The sequence below is a fragment of the Fusarium vanettenii genome, assembly GCF_000151355.1.
Source record: "Fusarium vanettenii 77-13-4 chromosome 12 genomic scaffold NECHAsca_29_chr12_4_0, whole genome shotgun sequence".
Taxonomy (NCBI): Eukaryota; Fungi; Ascomycota; class Sordariomycetes; order Hypocreales; family Nectriaceae; genus Fusarium; species Fusarium vanettenii.
This window is the reverse complement of record NW_003315856.1, coordinates 71,965-90,433: the sequence shown is the minus strand read 5'-3', so window position 1 is coordinate 90,433 and position 18,469 is coordinate 71,965. Positions and strand designations below refer to the sequence as shown.

The window sequence follows — 18,469 nt, the reverse complement described above, 5'->3', positions numbered from 1 at the left end:
GGTGCACACATCGACCCCAATAGGTGTCGAAACGAAGCCAAAGAAAAGAATACAGTTTTTCCTGAGTCATTGATTCATATCGCGATCAACTGTCATTCATTGCCAGCGGCGGAACAGGCTCGGTTGGTCGAATCGTAAGACACTCCTTAGCCGAACCGAAACGAACCGAAGCTACAAAATAAGGTCAACAGACAAATCACCTGCAACTTTTCCAGCATGATCCATCGTGTTCTGTTGTTTCATTTTCGAGCTCGCAATCATCATGGCGGACCATTCACAAATTCAGCAGGAAAAGGAAGTGGCAGGGGCCTGCCTTGAGCCGGTCGAGACTGGTACCTCGTACCAGCCCCCCAAGATAGGGACATGGAGGCGTCGTCTGATCATGCTCTCTCTCTGTTTGACACTCTTCCTTTCAGCTCTCGACATTACTATCACTTCGACTGCGCTGCCGACTATCGCCAATCAACTCCACGTCACTGCTCGAGAATATGCCTGGATTGGTAGTGGCTACACCTTGTCCACGACGGCGTCGACGCCAGTATGGGCAAAGCTCTCAGACATTTTCGGTCGGAAGCCCACGATAATGATATCGACGGCGATATTCATGGGCGGAAGTCTTATTTGTGCCCTGGCCCATTCGAGTACGACACTCATCGCTGGCAGGGTGGTCCAGGGACTTGGTGGTGGGGGCTCCACTGTGCTCATCACCATCATCATTGGCGACCTTTTTGCTCTGGCGGAGCGTGCGAAATATTACGGCCTCACGGGTATTGTCTTCGGAATTGCCAGTGCTGTTGGACCTGTCCTAGGAGGCATCTTTGCGCAGGCCGTCAGTTGGAGATGGTGCTGTGAGTTACCTGTTGACCTAACGTTCATGCTCGAAAGCTAATGTCGAACCAGTTTACATCAATCTCCCCTTCGATGCCGTCGCCTTGGTCGTCCTCTTCTTCACGCTTAAAATCGACATCGAGAAAGAGCCGGTGGTGGATGGACTGCGTAGCCTTGACTGGATGGGATTCGCCCTCATCATCGGTGGCACCATCTGCTTCCTTTACGGCCTTGAGGCTGGTTCTGGCGGACTTGCGCCTTGGGATTCATCGCTTGTCATTTGCTTGATAGTCTTTGGAGTCGTCATCTTGGCTCTATTCATGGCCTGGGAAGCCAAATTCGCCAAAACGCCCATCATCCCCTTCCACATCTTTCAGAGCACGACGAATATCGCCTCGTTCACGGTTGCGTGTTTACACTCGTTCATCTTCATCTCGTACGACTTCTTCCTCCCTCTTTACTTCCAAGTCATACTAGGATTCAAGCCCATCATATCTGGAGTCACACTCTTTGCCCTCATACTACCCATGTCCTTTGTAACGCTGCTAGGCGGATATATCGTTCGAAGAACTGGAAACTTCAAGATTCTCATCACCATCGGAGCTGGCTTAATGACTTTGGGTACTGGGTTATTCATTGATCTTTCTCAGAGTGTTCAGTGGGCCAAGATCACAGTCTTCCAGCTTATCGCTGGTATGGGATCTGGAGTGCTGTTCCAGAACCCCATGATCGCTCTACAGAGCCATGTCCACCACAGGGACTTGACGGCGGCAATGTCAGCATACACGTTTCTACGAAGCCTATTCACGTCTATTTCTATCGTTGTGGGAACAGTGTTGATCCAGAGAACCGTCGGTGGTGGAAACTTGACGTCTGTCTCGCACGAAGAGGGATCGGCTACGACCGATAAGGAGGACTATATGAGCGGCTTGCGCATCATGTGGGCATTCTACACATCCCTAGCAGGACTTGTGTTTCTGGTATCTTTTCTCATCAAACCTAAGCAGAGTAAAAAGACGGATCATGTTGAATCGGGCTCGAATTAGTTTAGGTAGAAGACGGTAGAAGGCGCGTGGTGAAGGGAGAAATCTGATGCCGAGGCGTTATGAAACACGTCGACGAGTGAAACGTTGTTAGCTGAAAATCTACGGATCATTTGGAGGTCCATGATAGATGATGGTCTTAACAATAGTAAAGCCTTTAATTTTCTCCTTGGTTCCCTATTGTTTCTTTGAGTAGAATAATATGTTTCATCATCGTAGAAAGCAGGATCGCGTTCCAGATCTAGCGACAGGACCTTTCTGCCTATCCTCTTGTAACAGTAGACATGCTTGGGGAAGCATGCCCTACCGAAATGCTTCGGCACGGGTGTTGCAAGTGCTGAGTGAAATGATCAAGTTGCAATACATGAATGCTGCAAAATGGGCATTGTAGGCGGCCCATATGGTCCATGAAATCTCTCGGACTCGCAGGGGTAGGCGATCCGCTTGCTAGTTGGAGTTGTTCCGCAACCGGTTGGGTGAAGCATGAAAGCCAATTCCAGCTGCGGAAAGTAGTCGCGCGAGGTGTGAGTTGGGGCGACATCATGGCCGGTGTCGGATGGGTTTGCGTTTCATTGGGGGGGCGTAGATGGTTGGGGATAGAGGATCCTGGAGTGTAAGGACTTGGTGGCATCATGGGGGACTGGGTCGCTCTTCTGGGCTGACTGATACCTAAGCCAGTCATTTGAGGACCTTCGAGTAGATTCTGAATTGATGGCAATCGGCAGGCGGACTTTTCTTGGTGGTTCGTTTGGACCCTGAGCTCAGGCAACCGCCCTGGACTTGGGCCCACGGTCTGTGGCCGAGGGATGGGGTGTGGCCTATTCTGGACCGCAGGAGTCATAGCATGGGGACTTTGGTCCATGTGGATATTGGGCGAGCTCTGAGCGATGTAAGGGGTTTCGCGGGGTCTCTCCAAGCGAGAGTGTTGCATGGCCTGCTCGGCAGCTACCTGTCTCGACGTATATTGAGGCTCGATATTCTTGTCTCCCAGGTCTACCATTCTGCATGCGAGCTGCGCCAGTAAAGTTGTCTCTGGGGTCATGGAAGCTGTCAGCTGAAGGCCAAGGATGTTTTCCTGCTCAGTAACTGGCGACTGAGCCACCACAGGTGTTGGTGGATCCGTAATTGTACTGTCGGTGCTGGGCGTTGTGTCCATTGAAGGATCTCTATCTTCAGGTTCCACTTGAGAGTGGTCTTCCACAGCTACTGGTTGATTGTTGCCAATAGCTTCGTTAACAGCAGAATCCGCTGGTCGTTCCTGACCCGATGCGGTATCCCTGCCCGCGTCGGATTCTTCGTCTGATGATGAGTCTTCGCCAGTCAGATCAATGACTACGGGTGCGGCAACTCCAGACTCCACGTTCTGGACAGGTTGTGATGTTTCCGTTGGCTCTTCTTCCATGGGGATAGTCTGAGTCGGCAGCTGGAAGGGCTCGTTTTGCTGGATTGTTTGGCAAGGATCTTGCCATGTCAGGAATGCTCATTGATCAGTATCCACAGATTGCTTACCTTCTTTTTCCCCAGAATTTGTTCTTTCTGGCTCTTTTTCAACGCCCCTCTCTTCCGGCTCCTCTTCGATGCTTCTCTCTTCAGACTCGTCTTCGACAACTCTCTCTTGTCTAGCCTCTCTAGTCGCCAGAAAGTCCAGGACCTGCCTTTGAATGTGAGGCTCCAACGCCCATATCTCAGGGGGGTTCAAATCTTTGGCTGGGACCCAAGCAACCTCACTTGCGTCAGGAAATGGCGAGCCATTGAAGAACATGACGGGAAACTCTCGCTTAGAGACATTATTACCGCCAGCCTCGCATCCTTTGCTCCATTTGAATGTCTTGGCCAAGGCGTCGTAAGTATAGCATGAAGGGAGACTCTTGAGCAGCCCTAGGCTTTCGATTGAGTCTTCGATGCCAAATCTTTCGAGGTTTTCAAGCGGGAGCACAATTGCCGCGGTCCATTTTTTCAACATTCTCCAGTAGACCTGATAGACCTCCCCGGGTGTCGGGTCTGTGATTACCATGACGCTCCGACGTCGAGTTGAGCTGCTGGTCTTAGGTGTGGGTTCACGACGGCCTTCTTCTCCGTAGTCGCCATCATCATCGTGAAATGGCCTCTCAGGCCCGGGGACGATAGTATCGTATCCCACCTCAATGCTATCCGCAGAGCGAGGTTGGCTACGAATTCCAAACGCCTCTCTGGCCACAGCATTGTTCTTCTCAGCGAGATCCTCATCACAATCCACGACCCGATATCCCATCATCTTGATGACTGATGTATAGTTCCGTGGCATATTGGGATGCTTGCTCTGGCAGATGTGGCGTGATGCTGCCTTGAGAGGGTTCTCCCGGAAGTTGACATTGTGCCTCCGGCATCGTATTATGTACCACTTGCCGTAATCAGGAGGATACTGCACGATGATGCGTTTGACGGGTGCATTGCCGTTACAGAAGACTTCGGCAAATGTTGTCGTATTCTTCTCTCGCTCGCGTCGTTGTCTTTTCGGAGCAGGTGGGCGACTGGGGCTCGCCTTTCTCTTGTGGGTTGGCTAAAATCATGAGTCCTAGATCACAGCAGGTCATCTGGAGTATGCCACTAACCTTCTCAGCAGCAAGGATGTTGGAGGCGACGGATGGGCTTTCTTGTACCTGGTTGGTCCCAGACACCAGTGTTGCTGGCATTGTTGGCGTGCGTGGGCTTGCAACTTGATCAACCCCGCTGGGAGGGTCAGTTTGAATAGTATCACGATTACTCTTGGCGACGTGAGACTCAATCTCCTTCAGCATGGGCTTGAGGAAGGTAATAACCAGGTCCTCCACGACATCATTAGTTTCGTCGTGCCAGTCCCTTATCGCTTCTTTCAGACCAGACTCGCTCTCACGGATGAGTCGTCTCCTCTCCGCTCGCAAAACTTGGCATTCTGCTTCTGTCTCTGCCGCGGCAAGTTTGGCCTCAACAACGTGCGATTCGCGTGCGTTTCTCTTAGCTGGTCGTGGTAGCCTGTCAAGGACTGTCAAACACTTCTCTGTCTCTCTGTTGATACGCTCGATTAGGACTCGTGACCGGGGTGATTGGTCAGTCATTTCGCCTGATGGGGTTGGATGAACAAACATTCGATGGTTAATGAAGGAGGTGAGATGGATGGGGATTCTGGGTGCCGCCGCCTTATGACCCGATGGTTGAGAGACCACAACATATGAGAAATGCCCATCTGTCACAAATCATGCACGCTAGAGTGTTTGTAGCGACAAGGTGCTCTGTAGGCTGCACAAACAAAGAAGCCGACTCCACCAAAGGTTGCACAGCGTCCACCGGCCTCCAAATTCCTGGCTGGGCAATGGCAAAGGGGGTTTCCTGGACGTGTTGAAAGACATGGTAGCCCTGTGAAAATACTTTTCAATATCTATCTTTACGTAGTCGAGTTCATCAACGTCCAAGTTAACTCTATCATCTCATTCTCCATGGGTAATGGGGATGGGTTGAAATGGAACAGGGTTATGGATCCCAACATGCGGGATATTGTGGCGTTGATGGTTGCATCCACCGCTTTTCAGCTCCTCGTGTAAGCAACCTGCTGATTGGCCGTATGATTTGTTTGCTACCAGCCATTTCTCCCAACGTGTTTGCCATAGGCTTTCAATACGCGTGTGACCGCGTCTGCGATGAATTGGCCAGAGTCGATGCCTAATACCGACCCTCCGCCCCTGTTACAGTCTGCTCCTCGTTTGCCGCCTCCAGCCTTGATCCTAGATCCGAGCCGATTGAGGCGCCTAGGAAATCTCCACTAAGTGGGCTGCCCATGAACAGACCTTGGACGGCGGAAGGGTGCAAACGACTGATGGCATCTATTGGGGGTGTCCGGGATCAAATGAGAGCTTGGTCGAAAAAGGCCAGGCGTTGTCTTTGTTCTTGCTTTGCTTGGCGTTTGACTTTGAACGCCATGTTTTAGAAAACGTCGTTCATTTGCAGGGGGGTCTGGAAGAAACCCTCCTAAATGCGCTCAGATTGAAAGCCATCTCATCTCGCCTACACATTGAAAAGCGATGAGCTATGTATAGGACCAAGTAGGAGAATATCGTATGGCGTGGTTAGAAGTGCTTACGTTTGATACCTCGAGTGCCAATAAATATGGGATGGCTGTGCATTAGTGAGGAGACACCGCAAGGCTGTGCGAGAGGCGTTGAGGCTTCGGAGATCTCAAGCTCAGCTGGAACAATTGTTGAGTGAGATATCTATATCAAAGGATTGAAAAGTCATCAGAGGTGCGAGATCTAGTCAAGGCCTCACCATTATCGAAAAAGCATGCCAACCAAGGCACAGCCGGTAACCGTCAGGCTTGCAAATAGCCCGCCTACTCTTAGCAGACCCTAGCAGTCTCTATCTCAAACTCTAGCATGCTGCTTTCTCCCTCAACAGACCCGTTGCATAATTGTGCACGTCTATGCGGGCGGCACTGATGGGGGCGAAAACGGTGTAGAGAGCAGAGGATTAGGATCTACACCAAGCCTCGTTACACTACCAGGGTCTAGGCCGGCGTCGTGTTACTATCTACCGTAAAGTGAGACAGATGACTTTGGAGGCCTGAAGATTCAGCAACGACAGGGATCAACTTGAAAAGATGCAGGGTGTAAGAAAATGGGTGGAAACCTGGCGATGCGTCTGCAGCCAGCCAATCCCAGCGTCAGAAAGTTGCAGGCCTCTCCAACTCCCTGCAGGCCCTTGCCATTGCACAGCCCCGGGCGGCCGTTTGCCTTTTGGTGCAGCTTTGCGAACGTTGCGGCAATAAATCGTTGCTGTTGTCGATGGAACCGTTTCGTCAGTGGTTCTTTGCAAGTTCTTCACGCGCGTCGAGTTTAGGCTCATCCCCGACCGAGCACCCCATTCCTCGAGCAAGAACAACCCTTCAGCATGGCAGAGGCACTTGGAATCGTCGGAAGTGTCATTGGCATCATCCAAATCACAGCGACAGTCGCGCTTCGACTGAATTCCCTCGTCCAAGGCATTCGCGATGCCCCAGATGACATCCTCCATCTCCAAGATGACGTTGCCAACCTTGCCGCCGTTCTAGACACGACGCATGAGCTGTCGGAGCAATACCAACATGTCGAAGCCCCATCCTTAACGAGAGCGTTAAAGGGGCAACTGGGGACCTGCGAAAAGTCTATGCAGGATATTCGGACTTTCCTGAATCCCCTCGTCCAGAAGGCATCGGGAGGAAAGAAATTTCTTAAAATGATTGAGTGGAATATAAAGAAGAGTGAGCTCCGTGACTTGCGAGGAAGACTCAGTGAAGGGAAAGCTGGCTTAAACTTGACCATAACCAGTTTGCATGGGTGAGTGAGGAAGACACTGATGGGCGATGAGATTTTCAGCTGACACTCATTCAGGTACCTCGAGGGGAAGAAGCTTGACGAAATCAAGTCCGACATAGGCCAGCTCTATGAGAAAATCATGTCTGACTTCAAAGATATCGTTCGGGGAGAAGAGTTCCGAAAACAAATCGAGAAGGATGTCGACAATGACTCGGTCAGAGATGGCCAGAGTGATGCTGGTTTCGTGATGAGGAACTTTATGGATCAGACACCTGGTATCGACTACCCTGATCAAGGAGCCGGTGCCTCTAGGTGAGTGCAGCAACAACAACCAGAAGTTTAGGCTTCATGCTAACCAAATGAAGCAATTCCGATACCCTAGCAGGCGGCGATGATCTATTCAACATGGACAACCCCGAAGCCATGCTCGATGCCGTTCGCAGTCAAAACAAACAATATGTCCGTGCCCTCATTTCTAGGGGCGTAGGGCTCACGGGTAGGTCAAAGCAAGGATTCACAGTCCTTCACTACTGTGCCTTTGACAACGATGTGGCCATGGGACAACTCCTCATCAAGAATGGAGCTCAGATCAACACCAAAGATTTCCACTTGCGAAGTCCACTGCGACTTGCTCTGTCATTGCCTTCTTATGAGTTTGCCGAGTTACTTGTCGACAGTGGGTGTGATATCGGTGATTCTGTGGAGGAGCTGAGGCGACTACTATCCAGAGATGGGGAAATACCAGGTCGAACTAGCCTCTTTCAAGCTCTTTCCAGGACACTCAAGCCGTCAGATCAATCCTCTTTTCTACATCCAGCAATTCGATCCGGGGATATAAAAAGCCTCAAGGTTCTGTTCGAGTCGGGATTTGACCCGAAGTTCAAGGATGAAACCGGTAGGTGCACCTAGAGTGGTCTAACAGCCTATCTAAATATCTGACACTGCCCAGGACTATCACTCTTCTTTTATGCCTTGATACAGGAGAACATCTCTTCTCTGCGGTTTCTTTCCGAACACGGCGCAAATCTAAACGAATGGCTTCCTGTAAGCACGATAACGAAACTGGGCCCCAGCTTGCCAAGGCAACAAGAAATACAGAAAACGTTAACTCGAGGGGCCACTCCGTTGCATCTAACCGCGAGAGTCATGAATGATGCCAAGATGATCAAGTTGCTATTGGAACTTGGAGCCGATCCGAATCACGTCCTTGGCACCGCTAATCGTAGGTACACCAACGTGGAGCTTCCAGCAGTCACTGACTTTCCCAAAGGTGAAATCGTATTAATCGGTGTTTGTGCCAATCACTTCCTTGAGGTGGCCAGAGAGCTTCTCAAAGCAGGTGCCAACCCGAACCATGCCAGCAATGACGGCCGAAACGCAATGTACTGGGCATTATACTGTGGCAATGTGGAACTATTCAAGTTACTTATCGAACACGGTGGCGATGTAAACTATCGCTGGCAACACGATGAGTGCACACTTGTCATGATGGCTGCTGAGAGGGGAAACATGGACATTCTTCGAGTTCTCGTAGACGCGGGGGCCGATGTAGAGGGGCAAAACAAGAATGGAGAGACTGCGTTGCATCTTGCACAACAGAAGAACAAGAAGCAGGCGGTAGAATTTTTGCAAAAGGCTGCTCATCACGGGGCAGGAAGGAGTAAAAAAGATGGCGCTATGGTGGTTAAACTACGGGGGTGATACACGAAGCAAGTGGTGGTGCCGTGACAGACAAGATGGATGATGGAGGACAGTGGCTACGGAGGTTAGGGCAACTAAAATACCCGTGAGAGGTTAGACTTTCATGATGATGCAGCTAGGTATGACTCTTCTGCTGCTGCAGAAGTTTAAACAGGCCACTGTGTTAATATCGGGTCATGATATTATAATGTGTTTAAGATCTGTTCTTTATTATAGTTGCAGCCCGGCCCTTGATGGGTCAACTAAGCCCGAAGATCGAACAGTGGCTACAGTCAATCTCGAAAGGCTGTTGACAAAAACTTCAGTCTGTGAGTACTATTCTCAACAAAGATAGTATTGTGCAAAATACACAGTTTTAATACTGATGGCTTCTTTTAGAAGCGTCACCAAGTTCACATAATACATCATCATAACTCAGAGTTTGACTGAGGGCTAGTTTCGCATCTACTGCACACAATACCAAGATTGTGAAGTTAATTTACAATCGCGTCACAGGTAACTGCCTCAACCTGGTCAACAGTACCTACCCAGTCGCTATGTGTTGTATTTCTTTCATCTATCTTCATGCGTATATGAGTTAGATCTAAATCCTGACTCTGTCAAAACTTATTTTTTGATCGGTGTCCATCAGTCCCAAGCGCAGAACCACCTCTGCGTCATCGTAAACAAGTCGCCTTCCTTCTACTCACCCTGAGGTGCCCTCATCTGCGAGCTTATCGCCGTCGACGTCCGGGTCCCCGAGCTTGTTTCCCCCTCGACAGTCTCACTCTCAGTCCCTTGGCCAACTTCTCCCTCCGCTGGCGCTCTCTGTCGTGATGTTTCCTTTGACCTCGAACTAAGTCCACTGTTGTTTTGTTTCATTTCGCTCTTTTGAGAAGTTTCCTACTCATTAAATACCTTATGCAATGCGTTCTCTAGTTATTTCCTTAATTCCTGGTTATTCTTCCACCGAGAATCGTCTCTTTCTAGCTGCCTGACGATTATTGCTATACCCTCTTGGTTTATGAACTGGCGCGAGGCATCAATCACTTTAGATTGCTAATCGCCTAGATAGATAGACTTGGTCTTTGGGGCTTCTAAGATAAGAATGTTCTAGATCTTAAACCACTGGTCGTTTACCGACATGTTTCTTGGGGCTCTCCGCGACCGAAGCCTCGCCTCTTGGGAGCGAGTGATTCCATCCGGTACAACATGTTCGCCAATTTGGCACGCTCGTTCAATGAGATGTTCGTCGCAAGCATCGTCGCTATTAAATGTCCGAAAGCAGACGGGACAATAAGGAGGTCTTCTGTGGGCACGGAAAATATGCTGGATGACACGGCTAATGCTGGTGAGTTTGCGATCATAGCACACCTGATACTTAGTTAAGTTGTGTCTGAAGAAGGGACATGCCAAAGTGAAACGCGGAGGCCTTTGGCGCTTGACGAGAGGCTCATCCATCTGGATCCCCATTGACGTGGTCTTCCGATCCATGTCTAGGTCGCTTGTGAAGGCTGGGCTCATGGTTCGTACTCACTGACGGTGGCTCGGGGTCTCCAGAGGTGCCCTCCCCATCATCCGTAGACTTGGTAGCATAATATCCACTCCAATCGCATAGTTCCGGGTCTATTTCCGAACATTCCCAGACTTCATTCTAGTCTCCGAAGGAACAGATACCCATGTTGGATTCAGGGTCGTCGTTGGGGTCAGTTCTAGAGTCGTCCATCGGGCTTGCAACGGCTATGCCCGCATCTTCTACCCCGGATCCCTCCATCGCGGCTCTTGAAGCCGTCTGATACGGCGAGTATCTGTCCTGAATATCCAAGGGGAGGGTGTTAATAGTTAACGCAACGTTGACTTCCAGAATAGGTATATTGCCCCTCCTCGATATGAATCGCTCCTATCCTATCGGTTCGTTTAGTACATTCCCACTCGGTAACAGTCGCCTTCAACTGCTTTGGTTTGACTGGCTAAACAGGGGTAGCTTACCATCTGTAGCGCTCACATAAGTGTGTGGCTTGGTTGAGGCTCTGCAGGTTGAGTGAGGGCTTGGAATGGGCAATCCTTTGGAGGTGTGAGATGGGGAGCAAGGACGAAAATGAGCTAAGAAGAACACGAGGTAACAGTCATGGATTTTTCCCCCTCTTTTTCTTCTTTCAGTCAATCCCATGATAATCAACACTCGACCGCATACAATGTTGGGTGTTGCTAATCAAAGGAGGAGGATATGGCTACGTCACCCCCGCCCTTCAAACCTTTGAGGGCTGCTAAAAGTGCAGTGAATGCGCGGGACGGGTGTGATAGGCATGTTTGTGTTCATATTCGCCACGGTATTTCAACATAACTGTGTGAGGGCAAACACAGTGCGTTTGTCGCGCTACAGACGCAGTGGTTTGCCTTCGAATCGGCAAAGTGCTGGGCACGAGAGTACAAGACATTCTTATGCTTTCACACCTGGTCTTACAGCCAATCTAGTCCTTCAATCCACCACCTGATTGTTCTAGATCCAGTTTTTCCGGAGAACATAGATAAGTGAATAGCTAGCCGCTGAAACAGAGGCAGTGCCTCAAGCGTTGTTTTACTCAGTCACGAGCATATGTAGGTAACCAAGATACCCCACGTAGGGTCTAGTTTCGAATCTGCTCAACTAGATCTACCATGCATGTGCAGTCACAATAAACACGATACTGCAGCAAAGTCCCAGTTCTTTTAAGCATCGCGCAAGGAAATCTCTAGCAGTCAGGCACGCTGACTGGAATATTAATGTGCACACTTGTCGCCAACCCACTCAGACTCGTCTCCTTGAACTCGTTTCTCATTCCCTTGGCTGTTAGTCGCATGGCCCGGATAGCATCGTCGAGCCTCACTCGCTGCGTTCCAGTCTCGCTGCTCAGAGCCAAGTTGGCACTCGATATGGCCTTTGTGGCCCCCAGAGCGTTTCGCTCAATGCAGGGAGCTTGGACAAGTCCACCGATGGGGTCGCAAGTCAGTCCGAGGTTGTGTTCAATACCAATTTCGGCAGCTTGCTCAATCGTCTCAGGGCTTGCACCCATGCACGCAGCAAATGCACCAGCAGCCATTGAACAAGCCACGCCCACCTCAGCCATGCATCCACCTTCGGCAGCAGAGATGGTAGCTCCACGCTTGTACAGCATGCCGATGGCAGCAGCTGTGAGAAGGAACGTGGGAATATCTCGCTCCAGATCATCGCTGATGAACTCGATTGTGTACTTAAGAACAGCGGGAATGATGCCTGCAGCACCGTTGGTGGGGGCGGTGACGATTCGGCCGCCACCTGCATTGGTCTCGTTAACCGCAATGGCATACACAGCCAAGTAGTCCATGGTCGGGAACGTAGTCCGCCGTGATGGGGACGGAGCGATCGGATGATCCAATGAGCCGTGAATACGAGGAGGATGGCGTTTGCGAATGCCTATGCTCTTCACTTGCTCGGGTGTATTAGAAGCAGCAGATGTCTTGGATACAGCTGTCGGGGACGGCAATGCTCCATCATCACTCTCCTCTGCCTCGGGTGAGGCCCACTTGCTTTGAAGACGAGCCGATGTCGTCTCGCTGGCAGAAGAAGGATACAATCCCCTCGTCAACCGCTGGTACAGTGCTGGTGCTCGTCGATGGAGCTTGAGAGAGCCGGGCAATTTCGAGCCTGGGGGCGCTTGAACGCTCTCCAGAATGCTGGCATCCATAACACCCCAAATCTTGAACAGCTTACGGTAAATGTCCTCATCTGTGTAGCCGAGACTTTTCTCATTCTCATAGACCAGTTGCGCAATGGTGAGATTATGCTTTCGGCATAGTGACAGCAAGCTAGCGGCATCCCGGAACGGGTACCGTGGGTGCGGAGAAGTGGTGCTCTTGGTCTCGGATTTGACGTCTGTCGAAATGTCTGTCTTGGCTTCGGGGTTGTTTGCCGAGTCATCGCCGACAAGTGCGGCCGGCTCAACAGCGGCAGCTTCAATAGGCTTGATCTCGGTACCGGTCTTGCGATCTCCGGCGGCATCAGAGCGCCGAATTTCCTTGTAGTACATGTTCTCGGCCAAGTCAGCTGGATGTCTTCCGGTGGGTTCCGCCTGCGGATCGGACGCTTCAAGCTGAGCTGGGGCATTCGGTGAGAGTGTTTGTTCCGGTGCGATGGAGAGTGCACCGTTAACGACAAAGCCACCACCAACACTGAACATGTCGTTGGTAGCCAAGACGTAGCCTTCTTTGTCAAAGACGGTGAAGCGCATGCCATTGCTGTGCATGGGCAGCTTGCGACCCCATTCCCAGACGAATTCGCGTTCATAGTCGAAATCGATCTCTCTTCCCTTGTTGCCATCTTTCGCGAGCCAGCGACCCAGATGAATTTTCTTGGTGTCTTTGATCTCGGTGAATCGCGTGGGCACATAACCCGTGTCGACAGTCTCGACATCAGCACCTTCTAAACCAAGGAGGAGAGCAGAGGGGGTCATGTGGCTCTCGCCGGTCAATGCAAGACTTCCATAGATGGAAACGCGAATCTTGTTGACCTTGTGCAAGAGGTTGGCTTCAACCAAGTCGTTGACGAAAATGTTTCCGGCGCGCATGGGTCCGACAGTGTGAGAGGAAGAGGGGCCAATGCCAATGGAGAAGAGATCAAAGGTTGAAATAACGGCATGTTCGTGGTCAGCTTCGCTGTATGAGCCCGTCTGCTCATCATCTTGACCGTCATTCCTGAACGGTGTTGTGGTGCTCAATGGCCTCGCCCTTGGCACCCGCGAGAGAGAGGGAGCTGGCCCTGTTGACGCAATTGGCCATCTTCTGGTGGTTGCAAGGGATACAGACGACAAGGCGCGTCGCCCGGACGCCTGCAGCAGCGAAAGTCGCCGCATCCCCGCGCGATTCATTGCAGGAGGTTGAACTGAACTGTTTTTAAGTTGAAGACAGCTTTCGATAAACTTATCTTGGAATTATACCACAAAGATAAGCAAGCTATCGGCGGTGTCAGGGGATGTCACCGCACATTTCCAACAGCTCGACGATTATTGGCTGCATCGGCTGCTGGTGCTTAGTGGCGTCGGAATATTGTTTGACCAGCCAATTAGAGCTGCCTATGCTGCATGGTTGTTCGGTCCCGGCTCCGAATGGAGTCGGGCAGCGGTCCCCGAACCGGTCACGTGGCCGACATTTCTCCATAAACACCCCGGATGCCGTGACAACCCGCCCCATACCGCTAGAACGCCATGCAGCAAGCGCCCGCTAGAAAACATCCCAACAAACAAACACGAAGCATGGCATTGAGAGCACATTGAGAGCAGCAGCGGCATACTACTTTACACCTCTAGCAAATGACAATAATTTGCAATTATCTTCGCGTCAATCTCACACAAATTTCATGTGGAAAAAGAGCCAGGCTCTGAGTTAATTTCACCGCTCTCGGGAGCTTGAGGTGCGAGGAAGTCAAGCTTACTCATTATTCTCGTAGTAATGTACCTACCTAGGGAGGGGAAACTCGATCACACCTTGATGAGCATTTAACACGTCGCTCAAGCACGTCACACCAGAGCCAAGCTCTTGTATCTCGCCCACAATGCGGAATGCCAAGTTCAGAATGCAATAGCCCATCTAGACGTCAAATCTCGCCTCATTCATGACTTTTTGTGTGCAAATTCCGACATTGTTGCTCTCTTTTGTCCTGCCTCTTTGCGCCCGCAAAACATGGCATCAACATAGTTGGCGGATCCTCACCCCACAACACTAACCATCGAACTTGACAAATATTTACGTCGATTGTGTTTGCAATAGACATATTTACTGTATTATATTAGTCCTTGGGGACTTTCGCATTGGGCCGGACACATTTCATCTATGATGTGAGAGACGTCTATGCCCTGGTGAGAGGGTGTTTAACTACCCTAGACTTGGACAGGATGATTTGTTAGCTGCAACTTCAAACGTCCGTGGGTGTTCATCAACTAGTCCACAAATAGGTCAAATGGCCCGCCATATGATATGAGTCTCATGATTGTACCATTCATCGGGATTAGGTCATGGCTAGCTCGTGGGTTTGGATCACCGAGACGCAACTCGAAATTAATAAACAAGGCTTATCACATTTTCTACCTTCATACTATCAGGCCTTTGCCTCCTTAACCTCCACCTGTGGTATCAAGAAACCAGAAAAGAATCCATCAAGAGATTCGTAGTCATCAAGCTCGCCGATGTACGACACATACTGATCCGGCCTGAGAATGACCACGCAGCCTTGATCGGGAGAAATGCCAAATGTTTCATACAGACGTCCATAGCCCTCGTGGTACGACTCATCGTCCACAAAGATCTTGTTATAGTCCCAGCCGTCCACCTCGTCGTATGGTCGCAGAACTTCTGGGAAGTCGAAAATCTCGTGGTCTTGGCGCTTGGCGGCATGCACTGTCAGGACTTCGATGACAGAGTCGTATCTTGCTGATGGTGGTGTGAAACGCTTGAGGAAGGATGATGGAGCAGATAGCTTGTCGCAGAGGCTATTCATCCGCTTCTTCTGTCCTTCTTGGTCGACGTTTCCGGGGAATACAATGACTCTCCATGTGCCGTTGCTTCGAAGGAGCTCCTGAAGATGCCAAGGTCTGGCATCAGACTGGTTGAGAACCTTGACGCTTGGCATTCGCATGCCAAGCTTGACCTCGGATGCGAGAGCTTGCAGTTTGGTGGCCCTGGAGTCCTCGCTATCCGGGCCCGGTTTGGAAACGATGTTGCTTCGATCATAGTCAACAGCTATGGGTATACTGCATTAGTATGCGTTTTTGACGAGCCCCAGAGATGCACTTACCAATGCCACTGGCAAACCTGTTGCCCTTCTCGAAAGCCTCCTTGAACTTTTCCATGCTGATACCCTCCTCATCCATGATATCCTTTGCTGGGCGACCCGAGAAAAGCCGTGAGAACTTGTGATCAAACTCGATCAAGGCTTGCGCAATGCCCTTCCTTTCAGACTCGTACGTCTTCAGAATCGAGCGGTTGGCAAGTCCCTTGACAACGCTTGCAATCTTCCATCCAAGGTTAAAAGCTGTTCAGCGTTAGTTATGTTTGTTGTGGAGGGAGAGGTATCTCACAATCTTGCATGCTCACATTCATACCCTGACCAGCTTTGGGGCTGTACAGTCACTTGTCAGCAGCTTGGACGCAAAAACACTTTGGAAGACAAACCTGTGAGTATGCACAGCATCACCAGCCAAGAACACTCTCTCGTGGGCAGAGAAGCTTGAGCCAACACGCTGACCAATCTGGTACGCTGTCCACCAGTCCAGCTTTCGGTAAGATAGCTTGTAGGGAGCCATGATTCGCTGAGCAGATTCAAGAATCACGTCCGGCGTGATCCATGAGCGATCCGCCCGAGAATCCTGGTCGCCAATCTTTTCTGTCGTGGTGAGCTGGATGTATAGACGGACGAGCTTGTTTTCTCTCGGAATGACCATGACACTTCCAGAATTGGCAGAGTGGATGGCGCAGCGCATACGAATATCGGGGAAATCGGTGATGGGAACAATATCAAGGACACCCCAGATGTAATCGGTAGACTCGCCCTCAAGCTTGAAGCCAAGTTCTCTGCGGACCCACGAGTGAGCACCATCTGCTCCCAACATATACTTTGCCTTGACGATCTCTGTCGTGTCGGCCTTTTGGTTGAGCTCGGCTGACTTGATCATCTCGGCAGTGTCGTCGGGAGAGAGGTTGCTGCGGAACAGGCCGTCTTGGATGACTGTTCCATTGACAGAAGTGGCCGTTTGCTTCGGTCGGGCTTCCTCCTCACTCAAATGCCGCAAGTTGACAGTGATGGGATAGGCTTCGGGGTCCTCGACAGTCTTTTCGTCAATCTCGAGGCTGGTTGGGATGACACCACGCTCAACCGAGACCTTGCCTTCACTGAATTCGTTGATAGCATCGAGGAAGAACCTCTCAATTCGACCTTGGTGGAGGACGACTTGCTGGAAGCGGCTGATGCCAGGGATGGTGTCAGGGATGCGTGAAGATCTTCGAAGAGTGCCCTTGTCATCGGGGTTCCAAAGGCTGATTTCCAACATGTGGTTGGACTCGATCCAGGCCCTGTGGGCGAAGCCAAACGAGTCGAAGATTTCCAGGGTTCGACATTGGAGGCCATCTGCTTGGCCATTGAAGACCTGGTTCCTGGGTCAGAAAATCTGTAGAAGTGACATTGAAGGATATGAGTGTACCTTTGTGCCTCGCTTGTCGACAATGCGAGTCTTGACGCCGCACTTGGCGAGCCATGTCGCCATCATCAGACCGGCAGGTCCGGCACCGACGATGAGGACGTCGACATGATCAGTCTGTGCGCCAACAGCCATGATTGTGCAGAGGTAGGAGAGGGATTTGATTCACGTTGAGTGGCCTGAAAAGACTTGTATGAGCTGTGGTGTTGAGCTTAGACCAGGTCGTGATTGCTCAACATCTTATAGGAAGTTGTAGATGTGAGGCTGAGTGATGCCTGACTAATTAACTAGCAGGGCTGTAAGATCGCCCATCGGTTACTTCTTCGGAAGACGGGCAACCCTTACGTTTGGATCACCGCCCCCAACCTTGGCGAAGGTGCCGAGTCATATTGACAAACTCGTGGCCACTGAGTGGATCTGCACTCTCCAGTGCGTCGGGATTGTGCTAGACCCCGCAAACTAACCCGGGGTGAAGGCGGGGGAAACCGCTGGGGGAAGGGCATGGTGTGGGGAGATCCCTGACCTCGAGACGTCGGCAGCTTGTTTCGGGGCTTTCGGAAGCATGTTGGTGGGCACGTTGCTCCTCGCCTTCGGGCTAGTGGAGGGAACTGGCTGATCCTCAGGGCTGTCAGCGACCAACTGGCAAAGAGGCGTATCTAATCCCCACGAGGGGTGAGGGCATTCGGATTGCAGGGTTGAGGATCGGATATACCTCATGGTGTCTATTTACCTAATTCAATTTCGGGTGCAGGTTGATGATGCCCGAGGACAGAGTCGGACTGGGAACTCGACGTAATAATCCCGCCGGCTACGCGGATGCAGGGCGACGAAGAATCCGCATGAGCTGTGATTTTATAGGCAACTTTGTGTAAGAAATGAATAATCAGGTAAAGCATAGCCATGGGCGGAGTGAAGGCCGGCCCAAGGTGTGTCCAATGAGAGGGCACATGTTGCTGCAGACTGAGGTGAATGTATGTAGCTGTAGAGGTTGGCTGTGTCTGCATCAAACACTGGATACTACGTCTGTGTGGATCGAAGTCAAGCCATGACATTGATGAAACTCTGCAATGAAACAGTAATTCAAACGGGTTGTAGATCTTAGGAATCATCCTGTGGATCGTATGGGGCTTTCTATGATATTTTTGTGATATCTCTGTTGGTCTCCTGGTTCTTGGTTGGGATTCTCCAGGCCTTCTTTAGTGGACACTATTTTAAAAGCTTTACTTGATATCCATGATTGACGGCATGAGACACTGTAATGAGCATGTCAATATTGGATTATTGCGAAAATTGTATTCTAGTAACTGTGTTGAGTTCCCTTGGGATTTGAAAGAAGAAAGACATGGTCATGAACAAAACATAGAGCCGGAGAGGGCTAACTATGGGGGTATGGCTAAATAGAACGGTATTT

General features: G+C 50.6%; 5 protein-coding genes across 5 annotated transcripts; 2 read left to right on the top strand and 3 right to left on the bottom strand.

Moving 5' to 3' along the window:
• Positions 1–262: 262 nt before the first annotated feature.
• Positions 263–1,874, top strand: NECHADRAFT_53410 (uncharacterized protein; the record flags this gene model as incomplete). The annotated part of the gene is made up of 2 exons (XM_003043316.1): positions 263–848; positions 901–1,874. 2 exons carry the CDS (start codon positions 263–265, stop codon positions 1,872–1,874), a joined length of 1,560 nt encoding a protein of 519 aa, XP_003043362.1.
• Positions 1,875–2,133: 259 nt separating this feature from the next.
• NECHADRAFT_87397 (uncharacterized protein) lies at positions 2,134–4,945 on the bottom strand (the record flags this gene model as incomplete). The annotated part of the gene is made up of 3 exons (XM_003043214.1): positions 2,134–3,350; positions 3,381–4,410; positions 4,463–4,945. The coding sequence occupies 3 exons, from the start codon at positions 4,943–4,945 to the stop codon at positions 2,134–2,136; spliced, it is 2,730 nt and encodes a 909-aa protein (XP_003043260.1).
• Positions 4,946–6,770: 1,825 nt separating this feature from the next.
• NECHADRAFT_87396 (uncharacterized protein) lies at positions 6,771–9,456 on the top strand (the record flags this gene model as incomplete). The annotated part of the gene is made up of 7 exons (XM_003043315.1): positions 6,771–7,195; positions 7,250–7,486; positions 7,540–8,069; positions 8,124–8,834; positions 8,991–8,994; positions 9,092–9,183; positions 9,371–9,456. 7 exons carry the CDS (start codon positions 6,771–6,773, stop codon positions 9,454–9,456), a joined length of 2,085 nt encoding a protein of 694 aa, XP_003043361.1.
• Positions 9,457–11,586: 2,130 nt separating this feature from the next.
• Positions 11,587–13,737, bottom strand: NECHADRAFT_97628 (uncharacterized protein; the record flags this gene model as incomplete). The annotated part of the gene is made up of 1 exon (XM_003043213.1): positions 11,587–13,737. One exon carries the CDS (start codon positions 13,735–13,737, stop codon positions 11,587–11,589), a length of 2,151 nt encoding a protein of 716 aa, XP_003043259.1.
• Positions 13,738–14,925: 1,188 nt separating this feature from the next.
• Positions 14,926–17,193, bottom strand: NECHADRAFT_64650 (uncharacterized protein; the record flags this gene model as incomplete). The annotated part of the gene is made up of 5 exons (XM_003043212.1): positions 14,926–15,604; positions 15,660–15,896; positions 15,943–15,983; positions 16,037–17,007; positions 17,062–17,193. The coding sequence occupies 5 exons, from the start codon at positions 17,191–17,193 to the stop codon at positions 14,964–14,966; spliced, it is 2,022 nt and encodes a 673-aa protein (XP_003043258.1). The 3' UTR covers positions 14,926–14,963.
• Positions 17,194–18,469: the final 1,276 nt, after the last annotated feature.